Source organism: Salvelinus fontinalis, chromosome 10 (genome assembly GCF_029448725.1).
Source record: "Salvelinus fontinalis isolate EN_2023a chromosome 10, ASM2944872v1, whole genome shotgun sequence".
Classification (NCBI taxonomy): Eukaryota; Metazoa; Chordata; class Actinopteri; order Salmoniformes; family Salmonidae; genus Salvelinus; species Salvelinus fontinalis.
Window position 1 is genome coordinate 7,477,730 of NC_074674.1, and position 17,918 is coordinate 7,495,647.

Consider the following 17,918-nt stretch of genomic DNA (forward strand, 5'->3'; position numbering starts at 1 on the left):
CAAATACTAATTAAGTGTATGTAAACTTGTGACCCACTGGGAATGTGATGAAAGAAATGAAAGCTGAAAGAAATCTTTCTCTGCTATTATTCTGACATTTCACATTCTTAAAATAAAGTGGTGATCCTAACTAATTCCTAAAACAGGGAATTTCTACTAGGATTAAATGTCAGGTATTGTGAAAAACTGAGTTTAAATGTATTTGGCAAAGGTGTATGTAAACTTCTGACTTCAGCTGTACATATGAGATGAGTAATAATGTAAACATGATTAAAGTCCCTTCACACCGACAGTGTGGTGAAGGAGGGGCAACAGCACCTCCTCTTCAACCTCAGGAGGCTGAAGAAATTTGGCTTGGCCACCGGAGCCATGGTCTGTTCACCCCACTACCATCTAGAAGGTGGAGACAGTACAGGTGCATCAAAGCTGGGACAAGCAGACTGATAAACAGCTTCTATCACCAGACCATCAGACTGTTCAACAGCCACCACTAGACTGCCTCTGCCTAGTGCCCTGCCATCAGCCCAGTACCCTACTCTGCCCCTGTCACTGTCACCAGACAGCTACCACCGGGTACTCTACCCTGCAACATAGGGTCTGCAGCTCTATGTACATAGTAATTGTCACTGGTCACTTTAATAATGTTTCCATACTATTTATATATCTACTGCTGTCCTAAATGTTTTCTTTTTTCATTTATTTTTTATTAGTGTGTGCTTATTGACACACTGCATTGATTGATATGAACTTGGAACATAAGCATTTTGCTGCTGTTTTTTTTCTGCGAGAGGACACTTTACAGAGAAATGTCCCCTGATCTCCCCGTGTCCTCATTGCCCCCCCCCCCCCCCCCCCCCACTCACACACAGAAATGTAGCATATTAATTGCAAAAGATGGATAATAATTTCACAAGAGGGATTTATTGAAAAATAGGCTAGGCTTTATTTTCCCCTGAGTGAGGCGTGAAATGCAAACACCCTATGCATAGTGCAAATGGGGTTAATTCACTTGGTGGGAATTGTAACAGGACTCATATAGCGAGGATTGCTACACTGCCTCCTCCAAACAGGAAGTCACCTCCTGTGCTTTGACTACTCAGTCCACCCAAATGTCCGGACCCTGCACTCCGATTGCCCCACTTCCGCCATCCCACTTCTGACACAATGTAGCGAACGTCGGGGCAGGGAAGCGAACGGCACCAATGGATCTGTTTAAACGGTTAAGTGCCTTGCTATAGGGCACAACGGTAGTAGATGGCAACTAGGATACTGATATATTCCTGACCTGCCAAGATTGTGTGAACAAAATTAAACAGAATGATTTACTGTATCACTACTGTCAACATATTATTCAATCTTCTAACACACACACACACACACATTAATTCACACAGAGCAAGAATCAGAATTAATGACATCAATAATTAATTAATCAGAAGGAATGATATCAAGTTGGCTATAATTGCTCATAATATATGTGGTATTTATTGTGTAAACATAACTACCATGTCCTTGCATATGTTGTTCATTAACGAATAATGTAACAGAGTAATGAAATTGTACTCAGTCTCTGGAGTGGTTTTCAGCGAACGTGTATGACCACATCCCCGAGACACACGAGCCACCGTGGTGCTTTTACGCACTCATCGCGTGGAACATGTGCGCTCGAGGAGCGTGGCCACGCCTCTGAAATGCTTTCACATGTTGCCGCACACGTTCATACCGTTCGTCCCCTAGCAAAACTCAAATCTGTGGTCTCTCGTCCACGTGGGTCTCGCTGTAGCTGCTTCACAGCACACCTGAGAAAATACCCGACAGGATTATGACGATGTCTCATTCATAAACTCTTAGTCCAGTTTAATCTCAAATGCAACATGGTGCCATCCCTACATTAGTGCTATTGAGCCTAGTGTGAGCTATATGGACACGTAAACAATATATGCCTTGCTCATTGTCATTTGGTAATGTATCTATGAATAGCCTACTGCCCACGTGTGTTATAGCGTTGTGTCTGTGTGTATGTGTGTGCGTCTGTAGCAGACACATGCGCTCCCCTACACTTCGCTCTGATTTTAGCCTAAATCCCGCCTACAATCAGTATACCTCCTCACGTGGATTAAACCATGTTGCCGCCCGCACACGTGTTTACGCACGGGATTGGCCACAGCACTGCTGTCTATGATGGATACGTCACTGCTGACCGGGGCATCACCACTAGGCTATTACTATTCAGATTAGGAGGAGGGTCTATGCGTAATGAACATCATCATGGACGCTTTTTGTACAGCTCGGACGGAATATTGAACAGACAGGGCGTATAGGTACATTGCTAGTTACAATGTATCGACTCGAGAACTCAGCGACAACATTAACGGGTGTTTGAAATACTTTTACATTGTTATTCTGGATGAGGATGCCCTACCGAGCAGGAGGTAAAACATTTTTCTACAGGATGGTACCCTAGCTAGGACTTGAAACTTGAGGAAAATAGTTATCTACATGATTCAAAGATGCTTTGGTTGGTATCTGCCTATAGACTGAACGCTTGTCAGGTCCTAGGGCGGGGAGGTTGACAAGGCAGAAGGTTTAAGGACAAGGACAGAATAAATGGTAAGACAAATGATAATATTGGCTTCATGATAATTATACCTCATACTTTTGCATGCATATCTCCAAATATCAACAGTTTAATAATTTAAGGATTTTGTTCCAATATCCCCAACTCTATAGACTACTGTTTAAATAGGTCACGCTACCAAATTGGTGCCTTTTGTGAAGTGTAACTTGGTTCCAAATAATAACTTTGTTCAACCTCATAATTTTTTTTCTCCCATCTTATGAGTTTTTTCTTCTTCTACAGTAAGTACCTATTAATTAAGTACCAACTAAAGTAACAGGGTTGACCTCAGTCTTGATTTCATCTAAAATCAAACGTAAATCCCCTTGTGACGGGGTATTGGAAGCTTGTTGTGAGCAACAGGGAGTGGCAATTGAATGCAAGCTTCACAAAGAACATTTTATTGTTAAAACATTCTAGCATGTCTACCTATGGGTAACTGGGTTAACGTGTTATACCCGACCCCAGGGCCATGCACAGACCTTTTTGGGGGCAGGTGCTGAAACTGTAAAAAGGGCACACAAAAAAAAATATATTCGACAACTGTGGTCACAAACTTGTTGAGCAATTATGACTTGTATTATTTAGTTACGTAAAAACAATAGATGGTTGATCCTAATGGTTAATTCATTAAATAACACATATTTAATGTAGATTTAATGAGGCAGGCAGTGGATTCAGAAGAACAATGACAAAAACTGTACGTTTTATTTTACCCAGAACAAAAGGGCACTTTAGAGACTGGAAGGGAAAAGGGGCATGTGCTCTGTACAGGTAGAGCCCTGTCTGTGCACGTGCCTGCTCGACCTGCTCAGTTTTCCACCACAAAACACCAGAAAATGTCCAAAAAAGAGTAGAACCAGCTCACCAGCTTTTACCCTATGGCTTGACTATTAGTTAAATGTCTCTTTAAAAAGGAATAGTTTCACCATATTAATGTGAGAGTTCAGTTCACGTAACAGGTAAACAAATCACGAATTACATGAAATAAATAATAATCTTCAGAAATTACTTTTCAAAGCAGGAGCATAACTAGGGTTTTACAATGATGTTACAAACTTGGAGAAATGTTGGGGTTCAGTGGGTCACAGAGGGTGCACAGAGGGACATGTCAAAATGCTGAATTTTGGCACTTTAGCAAGTCTGATTTATTTAATTATCCATGTGGTCTATATTAATAGGGCACTTCATTTAATATAAAAGGCTTTTAAAATTCAATATTGGTGCACAACTTCTACTAAAAATATCAAAGGGATGCAAAAGGCACTCTTTTGGTGGAACGACCCAAATACTACTTTATGAAAACCTAGTGAGGGCTTTTAGTCATTTGCTTATGTAACAGTATAACTTTAAACCGTCCCCTCGCCCCGACACGGGCGCGAACCAGGGACCCTCTGCACACATCGACAACGGTCGCCCACGAAGCACGGTCGTTACCCATCGCTCCACAAAAGCCGCGGCCCTTGCAGAGCAAGGGGCAACCCTACTTAATGTCTCAGAGCAAGTGACGTAACTGATTGAAATGCTACTAGCGCGTACCCGCTAACTAGCTAGCCATTTCACATCCGTTACACTCACCCCCCTTTCAACCTCCTCTTTTTCCGCAGCAACCAGTGATCCGGGTCAACAGCATCAATGTAACAGTATAACTTTACGTCATCCCCTCGCCCCGACACGGGCGCGAACCTGGGACCCTCTGCACACATCAACAACGGTCGCCCACGAAGCACGGTCGTTACCCATCGCTCCACAAAGGCCGCGGCCCTTGCAGAGCAAGGGGCAACCCTACTTAATGTCTCAGAGCAAGTGACGTAACTGATTGAAATGCTACTAGCGCGTACCCGCTAACTAGCTAGCCATTTCACATCCGTTACACTTATGCCTAGGTGACTAAACTCAACTCCACGATTTATGATGGAGTTGAACAGCGGCTATTATGGGCGAACTTGACCTCTGACGTCACATAAAAATGAAGTTTCTATCAAAAACGACTGATTTCAGCACCCTGATTTCAGCTCCCTGATTTCAGCACCCTGATTTTAGCACCCTGATTTCTGTGTATTCTTTGAATGCTGAAATCAGTCGTTTTTTTATAAAACCTTCATTTTTATGTGACGTCAGAGGTCAAGTTTGCCCTTAATAGCCGCTGCTCAACTCCATCATAAATCGCAGAGTTGAGTTTTTAACCTTTATTTAACTAGGCAAGTCAGTTAAAACCTCTTAAGGATCGGAGGATCAAATTTCGCCCAAAATGCCATACCTTAATCTAACTGCCTGTAGCTCAGGACCTGAAGCAAGGATATGCATATTCTTCATACCATTTGAAAGGAAACACTGAAGTTTGTGGAAATGTGAAATTAATGTAGGAGAATATAACACATTAGATCTGGTAAAAGATATTACAAAGAAAAAATATATGTATTGTAATGAAACAGGCAGGGAGCAGGTCTCGAACCCTCAACCTTCTAGCCCGAGGTCCGGCACGCTATCGACTGTGCCGCAAAAGCATGCTCAAGCGGCAGAGTCGATTTCCGCACTTATAAACCCAGGGTCATTACAATATATATATATATTTTTTTCATCATCTTTGAAATGCAAGAGAAAGGCCATTATCTGACTTAGGACTCTAGGCACAATTAAAATATTGGCCACTAGATGGCAGCAGTGTATGTGCAAAGTTTCGAACTGATCCAATGAACCATTGCATTTCTGTTTAAAATGTTGTGTCAAGTCTGCCCAAATGTGCCTAATTGGTCAATATTTACATTTTCGAGTACATAACTGTGCACTCTCAAACAATAGCATGGTATGTTTTCACTGTAATAGCTACTGTAAATTGGACAGTGCAGTTAGATTAACAATCATTTAAGCTTTCTGCCCATATAAGATATGTCTATGTCTTGGGACATTTTCTTTTAACTTACAACACAGGTGTCAAACTCATTCCACGGGGGGCCGAGTGTCTGCGGGTTTTCGCTCCTCCCTTGTACTTGATTGATGAATTAACATCACTAATTAGTTAGGAACTCCCCACACCTGGTTGTCTAGGGCTTTATTGAAAGGAAAAACCAAAAACCTGCAGACACTAGGCCCTCCGTGGAATGAGTTTGACACCCCTGACTTACAACATCATGCTAATAACATTAGTGCAACCGTTCCAAGGGTGGGACACTGATCTGTAGAGATGTTTATTAAGTACAAATTCTTATTTACAATGACGGCCTACCCTGGCCAAACCCAGACGACTCTGGGCCAATCATGGCCGGTTGTGATACAGCCTGGAATCGAACCAGGGTGTGTAGTGACGCCTCTAGCACTGAGATGAAGTGCCTTAGACCCGCTGCGCCACTCGGGAGTTTAATCGTCTAGATTATGATAATGACAAACAAACAAACTAAATTGTTATGTGTACTTGGCAATGCTTTCAGATTAAGATGATGATAAATATCATTCTGTGCATAGTGCACACGTGTCAATGGGGGTTGTTATTTCTATGTAGCAGCTATAGTGCCACTGCCAGCCAGCAATTACGTAACACGGTTGGAGGAGGTACTTTACACAGAGCCTGTCTAGCCACAGATGATCTTATCAAGTTACTCCTCCCTCATCCGTGTGCAGGTCCTAGGGTGTTTACTCATAGGCTACGCCACGTTACAGCGGCTTATAGCAAACATGTGAGCCTTTACTCAGCGCTGCTTACTCCAATTACTCGCTATTCAAGTCATGCTGGATGGGCATTGTGGTGATGTAGGTTTGTATAGCCTTTTAAAAAAATGTGGCAACAGCAAATAGCTTAGACCATTAGGAAGTAAGGAAATGGTGTCCCATGTTTCTCCCCACATTCGTGATCCATAAACTGATAGAACTGTAAGATGTAGGCTAATGAAAAAGTTATATTTGATGTCCTTAATCAATCAATCTCTTGGGGACATTATTCTATCGTGTTGGTATTCCAGCATACATATCTATTCTAATACCCTCAGGTTGAGCTTTAATAGTGATAAGCTGGGGATCATTTAGTTCGCAGGTCTGTTATATAAAGTGGAGCTGGTGTCATGTATGTGCTGGTGAAGCCTGTAATGTCAAAATGCGTAGCTTTTTTTTTTTAGCAATAAAGAAGCATTTTTTTGTCCTCCCCAAGAGTGTCTTAATATCTCTTGTGCATCCAGTTTGTTCTTCAGTTCATATGCTTCTTTTAGACTATGAGGCAACAACCATGTACTTTTCTCCTTGTACACACTAGCCATCCATGCCCAAATCACAGTAGGGATTTATGAAAGCATCTTTACTCTACTGAGTTATAGCTGAACCAGCCACGTAGCCCAGCATTAGTCATCAAATTGATCAGGAGGACACCTGGTGCCATTGCGGTGTACATGTTTCTCACTGCTCTCCTCCCTGAAGGTCCGTGATGCCAAAGGAGCAGGCACATTTTGGGGAGCGGCCCGAGCGCGTACCCCAGGGCACCTCTAAGAATGCCAAGGATAAGAGTAACAGTGCCACTCTGCGGGCATCCCAGTGTGGCACTCACAGAGACCAGGAGGGTAGGAGAATTGGCATGAACGGGAGGATGTCCCGGTCTGACTCGGAGAAGGACTCAGAGAAAGACTCGGGATACTCTGGTGAGTAACTCTCTACTTTTGGCCACAAGAGATATTCTCTTTTTGTCCCCCAGAAAACATTGGCACCATGTGGCCCAGGGTTGGGGTCAATTTGAATTGGCCCATAGAGATGTATAGAGATCATTACATGGAAATAACTAATTTTGCATGGACACTGCCATTGAGGGCTTCCGCCATTTTAAAGTAGTCAACTGTGTGGGGATTCCTATGAGTTGGCAACCATTAGCCAATGATCAGAGTATTGTCTTCTTTAAATTGGGTTGCGTATGGTTTGTAAATGGCTTTAAGCTATATGACCGCCATCTAGTGGCCACAAAAAAAGTTATGACACAAGATTTACTGCAGGTGGCAGTAAGTCGCCAATATTAGCTTTACACTTTTTCAAACGTCAAAAGAATACAAAAATGGACTGCTTTAAAATGGAGATAGCCTCAATGGCGCTGCCCATGATGTTACAGACAACATAATGGCACAGATACAACGTTGTGTTCTCTACACATCTCTATGAATTGGCCACACAAGCTAAATTTGAATTGAAGGAAGTAGAATTTAATTCAAAGCATTTCAAACAAATTCAACTGAGACGTAAAACATGAAAGTCTCATTCATTTGACAAATCTTTTATTAAAATGATATGCCACCAATTCATGCAAAGAATACACATACCATTTAAAATATTAGTTTGATTATAACTCAGATGTCAAACAGTATTTTCTTTGTAATGAGATGTTATATTGTTCCCTTCCATACTGCAGTGTTTGATTATTGCATTATGGGAATGTATTTTTATTTATTTTTTTACATTAAGGGAATTATTATAGACAACCTACAACATGATCTTAACATATTTACAGACCACTGTAATTGTTTAAAATAGTTTTAGGAGAATGAGTTGTAAAAATGTAATATTTCAACCTTATGGTATTGGTAACCATACATTATGTAAAAAAATAAACATTACTATGGTGCTGTGTAGAATAAATAAGCCATTTGAATTTCATTAAATTAAATTATACTTCCTTAAATTAAATTCAAATTCTGCTTCCTGTAGGGCGTGGTCAATTCAAATTCAAGAATTTAATCGGAATCAAAGAGCAATTCGCAACTCAATTAAGAATTATCTCCAACCCTGATGTGGGTCCAATGCAGGCTCAAATATTGATCCCATGTAGCATGGCCATATAGGGCCGATGCGACTTTGTTCATCAGCGTTACATTGGCCCTAATGCCCTCACTCTGTGTGAGAAGCCCATATCTGGTGAGGGTAGCCCTCACTCTGTGTGAGAAGCCCATATCTGGTGAGGGTAGCCCTCACTCTGTGTGAGAAGCCCATATCTGGTGAGGGTAGCCCTCACTCTGTGTGAGAAGCCCATATCTGGTGAGGGTAGCCCTCACTCTGTGTGAGAAGCCCATATCTGGTGAGGGTAGCCCTCACTCTGTGTGAGAAGCCCATATCTTGTGAGGGTAGCCCTCACTCTGTGTGAGAAGCCCATATCTGGTGAGGGTAGCCCTCACTCTGTGTGAGAAGCCCATATCTGGTGAGGGTAGCCCTCACTCTGTGTGAGAAGCCCATATCTGGTGAGGGTAGCCCTCACTCTGTGTGAGAAGCCCATATCTGGTGAGGGTAGCCCTCACTCTGTGTGAGAAGCCCATATCTGGTGAGGGTAGCCCTCACTCTGTGTGAGAAGCCCATATCTGGTGAGGGTAGCCCTCACTCTGTGTGAGAAGCCCATATCTGGTGAGGGTAGCCCTCACTCTGTGTGAGAAGCCCATATCTGGTGAGGGTAGCCCTCACTCTGTGTGAGAAGCCCATATCTGGTGAGGGTAGCCCTCACTCTGTGTGAGAAGCCCATATCTGGTGAGGGTAGCCCTCACTCTGTGTGAGAAGCCCATATCTGGTGAGGGTAGCCCTCACTCTGTGTGAGAAGCCCATATCTGGTGAGGGTAGCCCTCACTCTGTGTGAGAAGCCCATATCTGGTGAGGGTAGCCCTCACTCTGTGTGAGAAGCCCATATCTGGTGAGGGTAGCCCTCACTCTGTGTGAGAAGCCCATATCTGGTGAGGGTAGCCCTCACTTTGCCTGCAATAAGCGCACCCTTTTCGATCAACTGCCATTATTGGGCTCGTTTGTGTACCAAAATGAGTTCATGGTCTTGGCCCTACATAAAAACAGTTTACAACCAGGAAATGGAATCATTAAAACGTTGGCACCAGCTGGGTTTGCGTACAGCACGTACTGAAGAAAAGGGGGATACCTAGTGAGTTGCACAACTGAATGCATTCAACCGAAACGTCTTCCACATTTAACCCTACCGATCTGAATCAGAGGAGTCATACTGGCATCTTACATTCACCCAGCTACCTTAAGATGAATTGCACCAACTAAGTCGCTCTGGATAGGAGCGTCTGTTAAATGACCCATGTATATAGTGGCTGTGTCAACAGGATGAATCTCCTCCCTCTTTCGTTTCTCTCCCTTTATCTCTATCTCTTACTCTTTCCCCTTTCTCTCTCTCTCTCTGTCCTTCTCTCTCTCTCTCCAACCCTCTTCCTCTTTCCCAGAGACTGGTTCGGACTCGGTGCAGAATGATCTGGATGACCAGCGTAGCAGCGTAAGTGAGGCCTACCGAGCCCACAGCAGTAGCAGCTCCCTGGGCCACAACATGCCCCTGTTTGAGGAGCAAAACCCCATCTACGTCATCAAGAACCTGGTGGTTAAACCGGTGAGACACTTTGGTTAGCATTGTAGATTACCATAATGTTTGGTGACCCTCGGGACAATAGTTTGTTCAAAGCATCCTTTCCTCTACCTCGTCCTGCTCCTGTTTGTTTAATCTGATCTGTGAATGTAACCACCTCTCCATGTCTTCTCTGTCACAATACACCCCTGGTTATAACCTCCTGATGGTATAGTTTGGACCAGAGCAACTACTGCACAGAACCCTGGCATGGGGGGGAGGATGGGACAGTCTGTCTGGTTCCAAGGCCCCCACCCAGCTCCTACTCATCCAAAAACCAGGGGTACCCTCCCCCGTCCCTGCCCCCAACAATCTGCCTGATCCACAGGGCCAGTCCAAGAAAGGGGGCAGTAGAAGCAACAAGAACCATAACAGCAAGAACTCGTACCTCCCCATCCTCAACTCCTACCCCCGCATTGCCCCCCACCCGAGGAAGGAAGGCTCAGAGCAGAGCAGAGAGGGTGCAGGGGATGTGAAGGAGAGAAGCATAGAGGGCCAGAGCCGGAGCAAGAGGGTGTGTACGGAGGACAAGAGAGAAGCAGCCACTCATCTTCGACCACAGCAGCACCAACACCACCAGCAAGAGAGCAGAACCCAATCCCATTACAAAGTCAGCAGCAGCCGAAGCTCCTCATCCCACCTCCCTCACCATTCCATGGGTGGCCCTGCCTCCTTCACCCAGCAGGGATCTCACTACTGCCACCAACATGCCAAACCCAGCCCCTCTCCCTCCCACTCCAATAGTTTTGGCTCCCCATCCGTCATCAGCTCCCAAACATCCTCGTCCTCCTCGTCCTCCGCCGACAGCTGGGCCCCACAGGCCTCGGTAGACCTGTCCGACTGCTTGTCTGACTGCTCGTTGGTGCGTCAGCGGCGCTTCTTCAACACGGCAGAGATCCTGAGCCAATCAGGCCTGCTGGCCATCACGCTGCGCACCAAGGAGCTGCTGCGCCAGAATGCCGCCACCGAGAAAGAGCTGGCCCAGCTCCGCCAGCACGCACAGCTACTCTGCTTGGCGGCCCAGACCGGCCAAGAGACCACCCAGCAAGGACCTAAGGAAGATCCCAGCCCCATGGACAAGCTGTTCCAAGCCATGTCCCAGTCGAGACGCTACCCGAGCCTCGACTGGACCTACTTCAATGCCAACAGCAACAACCATCCTGAGAAAGGAGACGAGGCTGAGAAAGACAGCAGGGACAGTAATAATAACGACAAGCATAGCCCGTCTCAGAACCCGGTGGCGGCGGCGCCCCTGAGTAACCATGACGATGTCACTTCCCCTCCGTCGCCAATTTTCGCCCTGTCTCCTGACCCAGAGGACTGTCCCGATGTTCTCGCCAGCCTGCTCTCCATCTCTCCCATCTCCCCATTCCCAAGGGCGGGGCCAGAGACATGGGGGCAGCGCTAAGCACCTGTGTGACCTCACCATGCCCCCGGATAGCTCCACCCACCGGGCCTATTTACTCTAACTCTTATGGGGAGGGGCTTTCATGGGGGACGTTTTGACAAAGGAGCATGTAGGAGGAGAAGCTAAGGAGAGAGGGGAATGCACCGAACTGTGCAAAACTGTTAATACCCGGTCTAAACTGTATTACATCTGATGAACTCTTTTTTTGTTGTTTTTTTACTGTTGACTCTACTAGCACACTTAAATAATTATCACAATATTGTTTATTTTATTGATCTAATTAGCCAGGGTATTTCAATAATGAGAAAATACAAATATGCTTCTTAGGGGACGTTGTAAACAAACATGAGGGTCCATGAATGGATTATCCAATTCTGTACATCAAGTTCCAGCACATCTATCATTAAATGTATGGAATATAATTATTCTGCTCGGGCCCTTCTTAAACATAGAAAGGTTCCCTCGGTTGTAGTTTGCTTAAAACCCTTGGTAAAACGATAACAGCACACTAGGATACTCGTGGCGGACAAGCTTTTCAACATAATGGGAAAATGAACACAGACCATCCCATGAACCTTTTGCTCAGGCTTTCAGATGCTCCTTCACCTCTTCAGTGTCGCTGACAGTGTGAAAGGGGACTTTGACCTCCACCGACCGTAGGGGTAGTCTCCCATGAACCCCCTCGTGCCATGGTCAGTGCTACTGTGCTCTCTGGACATTTTGAGGGTTAAAGCCATTCTCAGAATAAAGAATGGCATGCATGTAGCCTAGTATATTGCAGCTCTGAAGTGCTTTATATATTGTGGGTCATGTTCTCTCTTTGTTCAGTCATATTATCAGCCAGCACTTGTTGTAGAAAGTTTTGGATGTGCATATTTTGCACGCTTCATTGATACCAAGGACATGGGATGGGAAGAGATTCTCTGGTGCAACATGACTAGAGTCAGATATCATGGAGACAGACACTGTACTAGAAGCACATTGGTCATAATATCCTGATTGAAAGGTAGTTAGGCTATACAGTAGTCAGACTATTTTGATGTGCATGGCACTGGGATATCACTGGCTATTTCTGTATAATTTGGTATGCTCCTTCGATCCTATTTGTAAGTGTGTCACCTAAAATGCAGTATGATTGGATTATGGTATTGTGGGTATGGGCACGGACATGTAATATATGTTTGTCTGCAGCTTTATGGTGGATTAAAGGGGAAATCTGCATTTCAAACAACAAAGTTTTTGCCCCGTCGCTCGTTTGGTAAAAAGCTGAGGGACGGGGCTAAAGAAATGTAACCACTCTCAAATGAATAGACATAGCTATGGATGCAAGGACTGAACATCATTGAGATTAACATTATAGTTTTAACCATGTTTTGAGGCTATAAGTGTTTTTTTCTTTTACAATTATATGGTTTACAAACAACAGATTATAAAAAGGTTATTTTCAGTTCAGATGGGATACTAGAGTTGAAGTTCATGAGGCATTTACACTGTGTACAAAACATTAAGAACGACTTCCTAATATTGAGTTGCACTTTCATTTGAATTCACCTGGTCAGTCGGTCATGGAATATTATATTAGTCAAGAATCAATAGCATCATTCATTGGAAAGTCAAATGTACGTAGCAATTGCAGCTTGTACAGTTGTGAAATTTGACTGGTTCTATGAAAACACAAAAACTATAGGACTTCAGTTATTGTAGATAGAATTAGAAGTGAATTTGAAGATTATATAAAATGTATACAGTTGTGTCAAACCAAGTGTTGTTCCCTCCTGCTTCAGGCGCCTGAACACATAGGCATTAAGATGATGTAATAAAGAGCTCCAATTCATTCAATAAATACAAATGACTTCAAGTTCATTTATTTGGAGGTCTGTGTTGTGGTTTAATGTGGGTAATATGGTGATATTCACATCGTTGCTTAACTATTTACATAATCAGAATTACGTAAGTGACATGGAAAAGCCACTGAGTACTTCTGACCGACACAAACACAGCCAGGAATAAAAGACAGGCACTATAACAAATGTACTAATCACAGCCAGGAATAAAAGTTAGTCACCAAAGCAGTAATCAATAAGCTGGAACATGTGGATCCCTCTTTGGCCCTCTGGCACAGGGGCTATTATCTACAGAACTTTAGCACATCAGATGTGTCAACAACAAAGTGTTCCAGAACGGAACCCCGAGTCAGGGTGAAGGTGACAGCATCTTGTTTTGTGTCTGTAGTTTGTTTCTCAGGAGGACCACCCTGGATAAACTTCACATACCGTAGATAGTGAACCTGGAACTGCCCAGAGATAATGCAGAGTTAATGAAGACAATGAAGAAACAGTCAGACTGACACCTGATCTTTAACTGGAGGGACACATGTTGCAAGGACCAAACAGCCGTCTTGTTCTTAGACGTCTGAGGCATTGACCTGCTCACTGTCTTAGTCTACCTGGTTTCTCTAGTGAGGCTTCTCAAGCCAACATGAGTGTCTGGGAGTACGCCTGAGGTCATGGACTCCTCTACATCTGGAGTACTTTCTGGGGTCATGGACTCCTCTGGAGTACTTTCTGAGGTCATGGACTCCTTCGCCTGGAGTATGTTTGAGGTCATGGACTCCTATGTCTGGAGTATGTCTGAGGTCATGGACTCCTAAGTCTGGAGTATGTCTGAGGTCATGGACTCCTAAGTCTGGAGTATGTCTGAGGTCATGGACTCCTATGTCTGGAGTATGTCTGAGGTCATGGACTCCTAAGTCTGGAGTATGTCTGAGATCATGGACTCCTTGAACTGCTGATATGAGGAGTGGACTGGGAGACGGAGGACGAGAGTGCAAGGTACAGCGTGGAGAACACCTGTCTCTCCCCCCCCCCCGAGTGTGCAGGAACTCCATGGTGGGCTGTGTGGGGAAGCCCAGTGTGCCCCCCCCCCCCCCCCGGCCAGACACGAAGACCAGAAGCTTCTTGACGGTGAGAGACTCACATCCCTGAAGAGGACACAAACACAGACAATATGACCTAGGATGAATCTTGAGAGGCTGATGTGCTTCTCCTAAACATAATTAATCACTATTCATATATAAAAACATTCTCTCCTTGTTCTCCTCTATCAGGCCTGCTTCCAGGACCCAGATTAAGCCTGGTCCTGGACTAAAAAACATCCCTGAAACATGATGAATCATTTGCATTGAAGATTGATGACATTTTCCTTACACTCCACCCCAATAAGCCAGTCCCTCCAGTAGCCATACGTTATGTCCTCAGCTATTCTCTCATCACTACCGGGGGCTGAGAAGTTCACGTGGAAGAGCGTGAGGAGGTCTACTGCAGAGAGAGGTCTGGCTAGTAACATCTGCTTGAATACAGCAGGATGCCTCTAGCAAGTCCAGAGTAGCCAGTCCTCCTTTCATTTGGTTTAAACACAACAAAAAGGACAACACGCAACAGAGTGAGGGACGTGCACAAGAGACTGAGCTCATAAAAGTAATTACTGTAACTGGTTTTATCTCACTGCTGTGCCAAAAGTGACTAGGCCCAACTCAGCAGTTATTGTACAAAACATACTTACTGGTCCACATGACAACCAAACATCCAAATAGCCCCTCGCAGCAAACCGCACAATGTCTTCCCTTTCCTCCCATGTCTGGACAGGGCCGAGGACCCCCAGCGGACGCAGGATTGAAGACTCTTCCTCCATGACCTCACTAGCAGCCTCCAGGGTTGTGGGTTGAATGACATGAGGAGATATCACAATGCACATCAAAACCCCAGGCCTGTACTCACAAAGCATTTCAGAGGAGTGCTTATCTAGGATCAGTTTCCCATTTTAGATCATAATGAATAAGAGTATACAGGTCACTGACAAAAAAAGGAAACACTTACTTACTTACTGACTTTATTGTCAGTCGATAGGAACATTAGCCCGAGCTATTTAGGAGAGATATCACACCTGGCACATATGATTGTCTAGTTCTGTTTTTCCTGCTGAGGGGTGCCCTATACCTGTGCCCAGAGGGGAGTAGTTCAAAGTCCGGGTACAGGGGGTGGCTTGGGTCCAAAATTATTTTGTGAGCCTTGTGGAGGGCCCTGACCTTAAAGATCTCATCAAGGCCTGTCTGTTTGACTCCAAGTACCTTGCTTGCTGTGGTGATAATCCTTCTCAGCATATTTCTCAGGCAGTGGCATTGCCAAACCAACAAACAATACAAAAAGTTTAAATACTCTCACTTGAGTAAAAGAGGGATAAAAAGTAGATTGAGAGCAGGTGCTTCCAGAGTTAATTAAGTAATTAACATCCCATCATGCTTAGTGTCATGTATAACAATGCTGGGCAGGCCATTATTTTTGCTACAATGGCTTTGCCCCCATAGGATGACAATGCCCCATCCATAGGGCACGAGTGATCACTGAATGGTTTGATGAGCATGAAAACAATGTAAGCCATATGATGTGTCCGTCTCAGTCACCAGATCTCAACCCAATTGAACACTTATGGAAGATTCTGGAGCGGAGCCTGAGACAGCATTTTCCACCACAATCAACAAAACACCAAATTATGGAATTTCTCATGGAAGAAGGGTGTTGTATCCCTCCAACAGAGTTCCAGACACTTGTAGAATCTATGCCACGGTGCACTGAAGCTGTTCTGGCTCGTGGTGCCCCCAACGCCCTATTAAGACACTTATTATTGGCGTTTCCTTTATTTTTGCAGTTGCCTGTATGTACAGGAAGGACCTGGTCCAAGATCAACACTCCTAGTCTGAGAAGCTATGTGAGTACAAGCCCAGGGCTCAGGCTACATACACAAACCAATATATACGGCAAAGAACACGTGAACATGTCACGTGCCTTCTCCAGCCTGGCTCGTATTTCCTGATGTGTAATCTCATCCAGGGCCACAGGAGCAGACGGAAGACCACAGATCATGTCAAATGTTCTCCTGGACAGGGAGTGGGGCCATATCTCACCACTCAGACACTGATCATGTTCTCTACCAGCCTGTACATTATCCCACGCTAAAACTAAAACATGGTACAAGTTAATACCACCATATTAATTCATTTGTTTTTTTTTGGGGGGGGGGGTTACTATGGACAGCGCATAAGAGGCCACCTATCTATGTAGTAATATAGCATATAGGACCTTATAGTTCACTCTGCTAGGACTACACTGAAAGTGATACAACAGGACAGAGTTCTAGGACTAGATAGAAAGTGTCATATTTGAACATATTTGAACATATAAACAGTGCGATCTTACAATACTAGTCCAATATTAGGCTTTTGCAGTAGTCTGGCCCCTGGAACAAACAACAGTCTCGGATGGCTGCCATCAACAGCTGAAGGAACTCCTGTGTTTGACCATGTTGGTCGACTGACCCCTCACATTGAACCTCTGAGGTTGAATCGTTTCCAGCTGAATGCCTTGGTGGCAGAGCGGAGTACGTCCTTTCGTTAAATAAATAAATAATCTTCCATGTTCTCTGGATGGGACACCTGGGAGGCCAAGGGAGACAGCAGTACCTGTAGGTGAACCCTACGATAAAAACAGAAATAAATGACGACATGATACGGAGACACATCGTTTGGAGGAGACAGGATAGAGGCTGGGGAAATGTAACAGCCCACTGGGAAAAGACTAGCGTTGCCTAATACATCAGACTGATACCATCGTTACCCCATGGATATTCCACTCTAGCGATGATTCCATAACTTTCCATTGCATTCTTGTCTTTGGTATTATGAAATCATAGATAATCAAAGGCCTGACATCTAATGGAAATAAATAACAAACATGTAGGCCTGATCTCGTGTATGATGATGCCAACTTCAGATATACTTACTCTTCTGTCGTCATGATGGTCTTCTCTTGGCTTCGACAGTAGGAAACGGGGCATGTTGGCTGTTGGTACAGTTGTTGGGGCAGGTGAGGAGAAGAGCACTGCATGGGTGACAGAGAGAAAGAATTTCCTGAAATTAATAAAGTTAAAGTTAGGTTTACAAAAGTCCAACTGTCAACCTTCAAGTATTAATTTCGATCATAAAACGTGTAGACTTAGCTTATTGTCACTTACAGTTTAACTTGATCGTGCAGCTTCAACCTCCTCCTGCAGGTGGCAGAAATGATGCCCAGACCAGAGCTTGTTATCCCAAAAGCATCGTAGCACTGCAATCATCTTTCGTTCATTTAATTTCAATGGAATTAAGATTATTTTAGTACTATGATGCTTTTGGGAAATCCAGCCGAGGACAGGAGGATGTTAGCCTGAGATCAGACACTGCAACAGATTACGCCAATTATGTTGCAAAACATACACGGAACAAAGTCGAGAAGGATCTATCTGAATTTGTCCAAATTACACCCATACCAAACGTTGACTAAAGTTATCCGAGCGGGACGAGAAAGGCAAGTCAGATTTACACAAAATTCCTGATTAATTTAACGCTAACAAACTATATATGGAAATGATGCACAAGTGAGTCAACGTTTCAACAAAGTTGTTTCCAAGGGGAACTGTTTTTTCAGTCGGACCACAGTTTC

The 17,918-nt window shown here is 44.3% G+C and overlaps 1 protein-coding gene and 1 long non-coding RNA gene across 4 annotated transcripts; one reads left to right on the forward strand and one right to left on the reverse strand.

The window, feature by feature from the left end:
* The first annotated feature begins 2,203 nt into the window (after window positions 1-2,203).
* On the forward strand, window positions 2,204-13,252 carry LOC129863541 (CLOCK-interacting pacemaker-like). Of its 3 annotated transcripts, XM_055935591.1 has the most exons (5): window positions 2,205-2,432; window positions 2,537-2,610; window positions 7,022-7,239; window positions 9,802-9,962; window positions 10,153-13,252. In XM_055935591.1, exons 3-5 carry the CDS (start codon window positions 7,029-7,031, stop codon window positions 11,383-11,385), a joined length of 1,605 nt encoding a protein of 534 aa, XP_055791566.1. In that variant the 5' UTR covers window positions 2,205-2,432; window positions 2,537-2,610; window positions 7,022-7,028; the 3' UTR covers window positions 11,386-13,252. The 3 variants fall into 3 exon arrangements, with proteins under 3 accessions (XP_055791567.1, XP_055791566.1, XP_055791565.1); XM_055935592.1 differs by lacking the exon at window positions 2,537-2,610 and having other exon boundaries at window positions 2,204-2,432; XM_055935590.1 differs by having other exon boundaries at window positions 2,205-2,610.
* Window positions 13,235-17,896, reverse strand: LOC129863543 (uncharacterized). Its single transcript, XR_008760975.1, has 5 exons — window positions 17,452-17,896; window positions 17,221-17,318; window positions 14,947-16,913; window positions 14,592-14,781; window positions 13,235-14,365 (listed from the first exon to the last, which is right to left on the reverse strand). It is a non-coding gene; the product is annotated as an uncharacterized LOC129863543 (long non-coding RNA).
* Between the last annotated feature and the right edge of the window lie 22 nt (window positions 17,897-17,918).

What these genes read in the sequence shown, in the direction of transcription:
- LOC129863541 (XM_055935592.1), top strand. Translation starts at nt 7,029, where the DNA reads ATGCCAAAGGAGCAGGCACATTTTGGGGAGCGGCCCGAGCGCGTACCC. An exon ending in GAAAGACTCGGGATACTCTG is followed by an intron (nt 7,240 to 9,801) that starts GTGAGTAACTCT and finishes CCTCTTTCCCAG; the next exon opens with AGACTGGTTCGGACTCGGTG. An exon ending in AGAACCTGGTGGTTAAACCG is followed by an intron (nt 9,963 to 10,152) that starts GTGAGACACTTT and finishes CTGATGGTATAG; the next exon opens with TTTGGACCAGAGCAACTACT.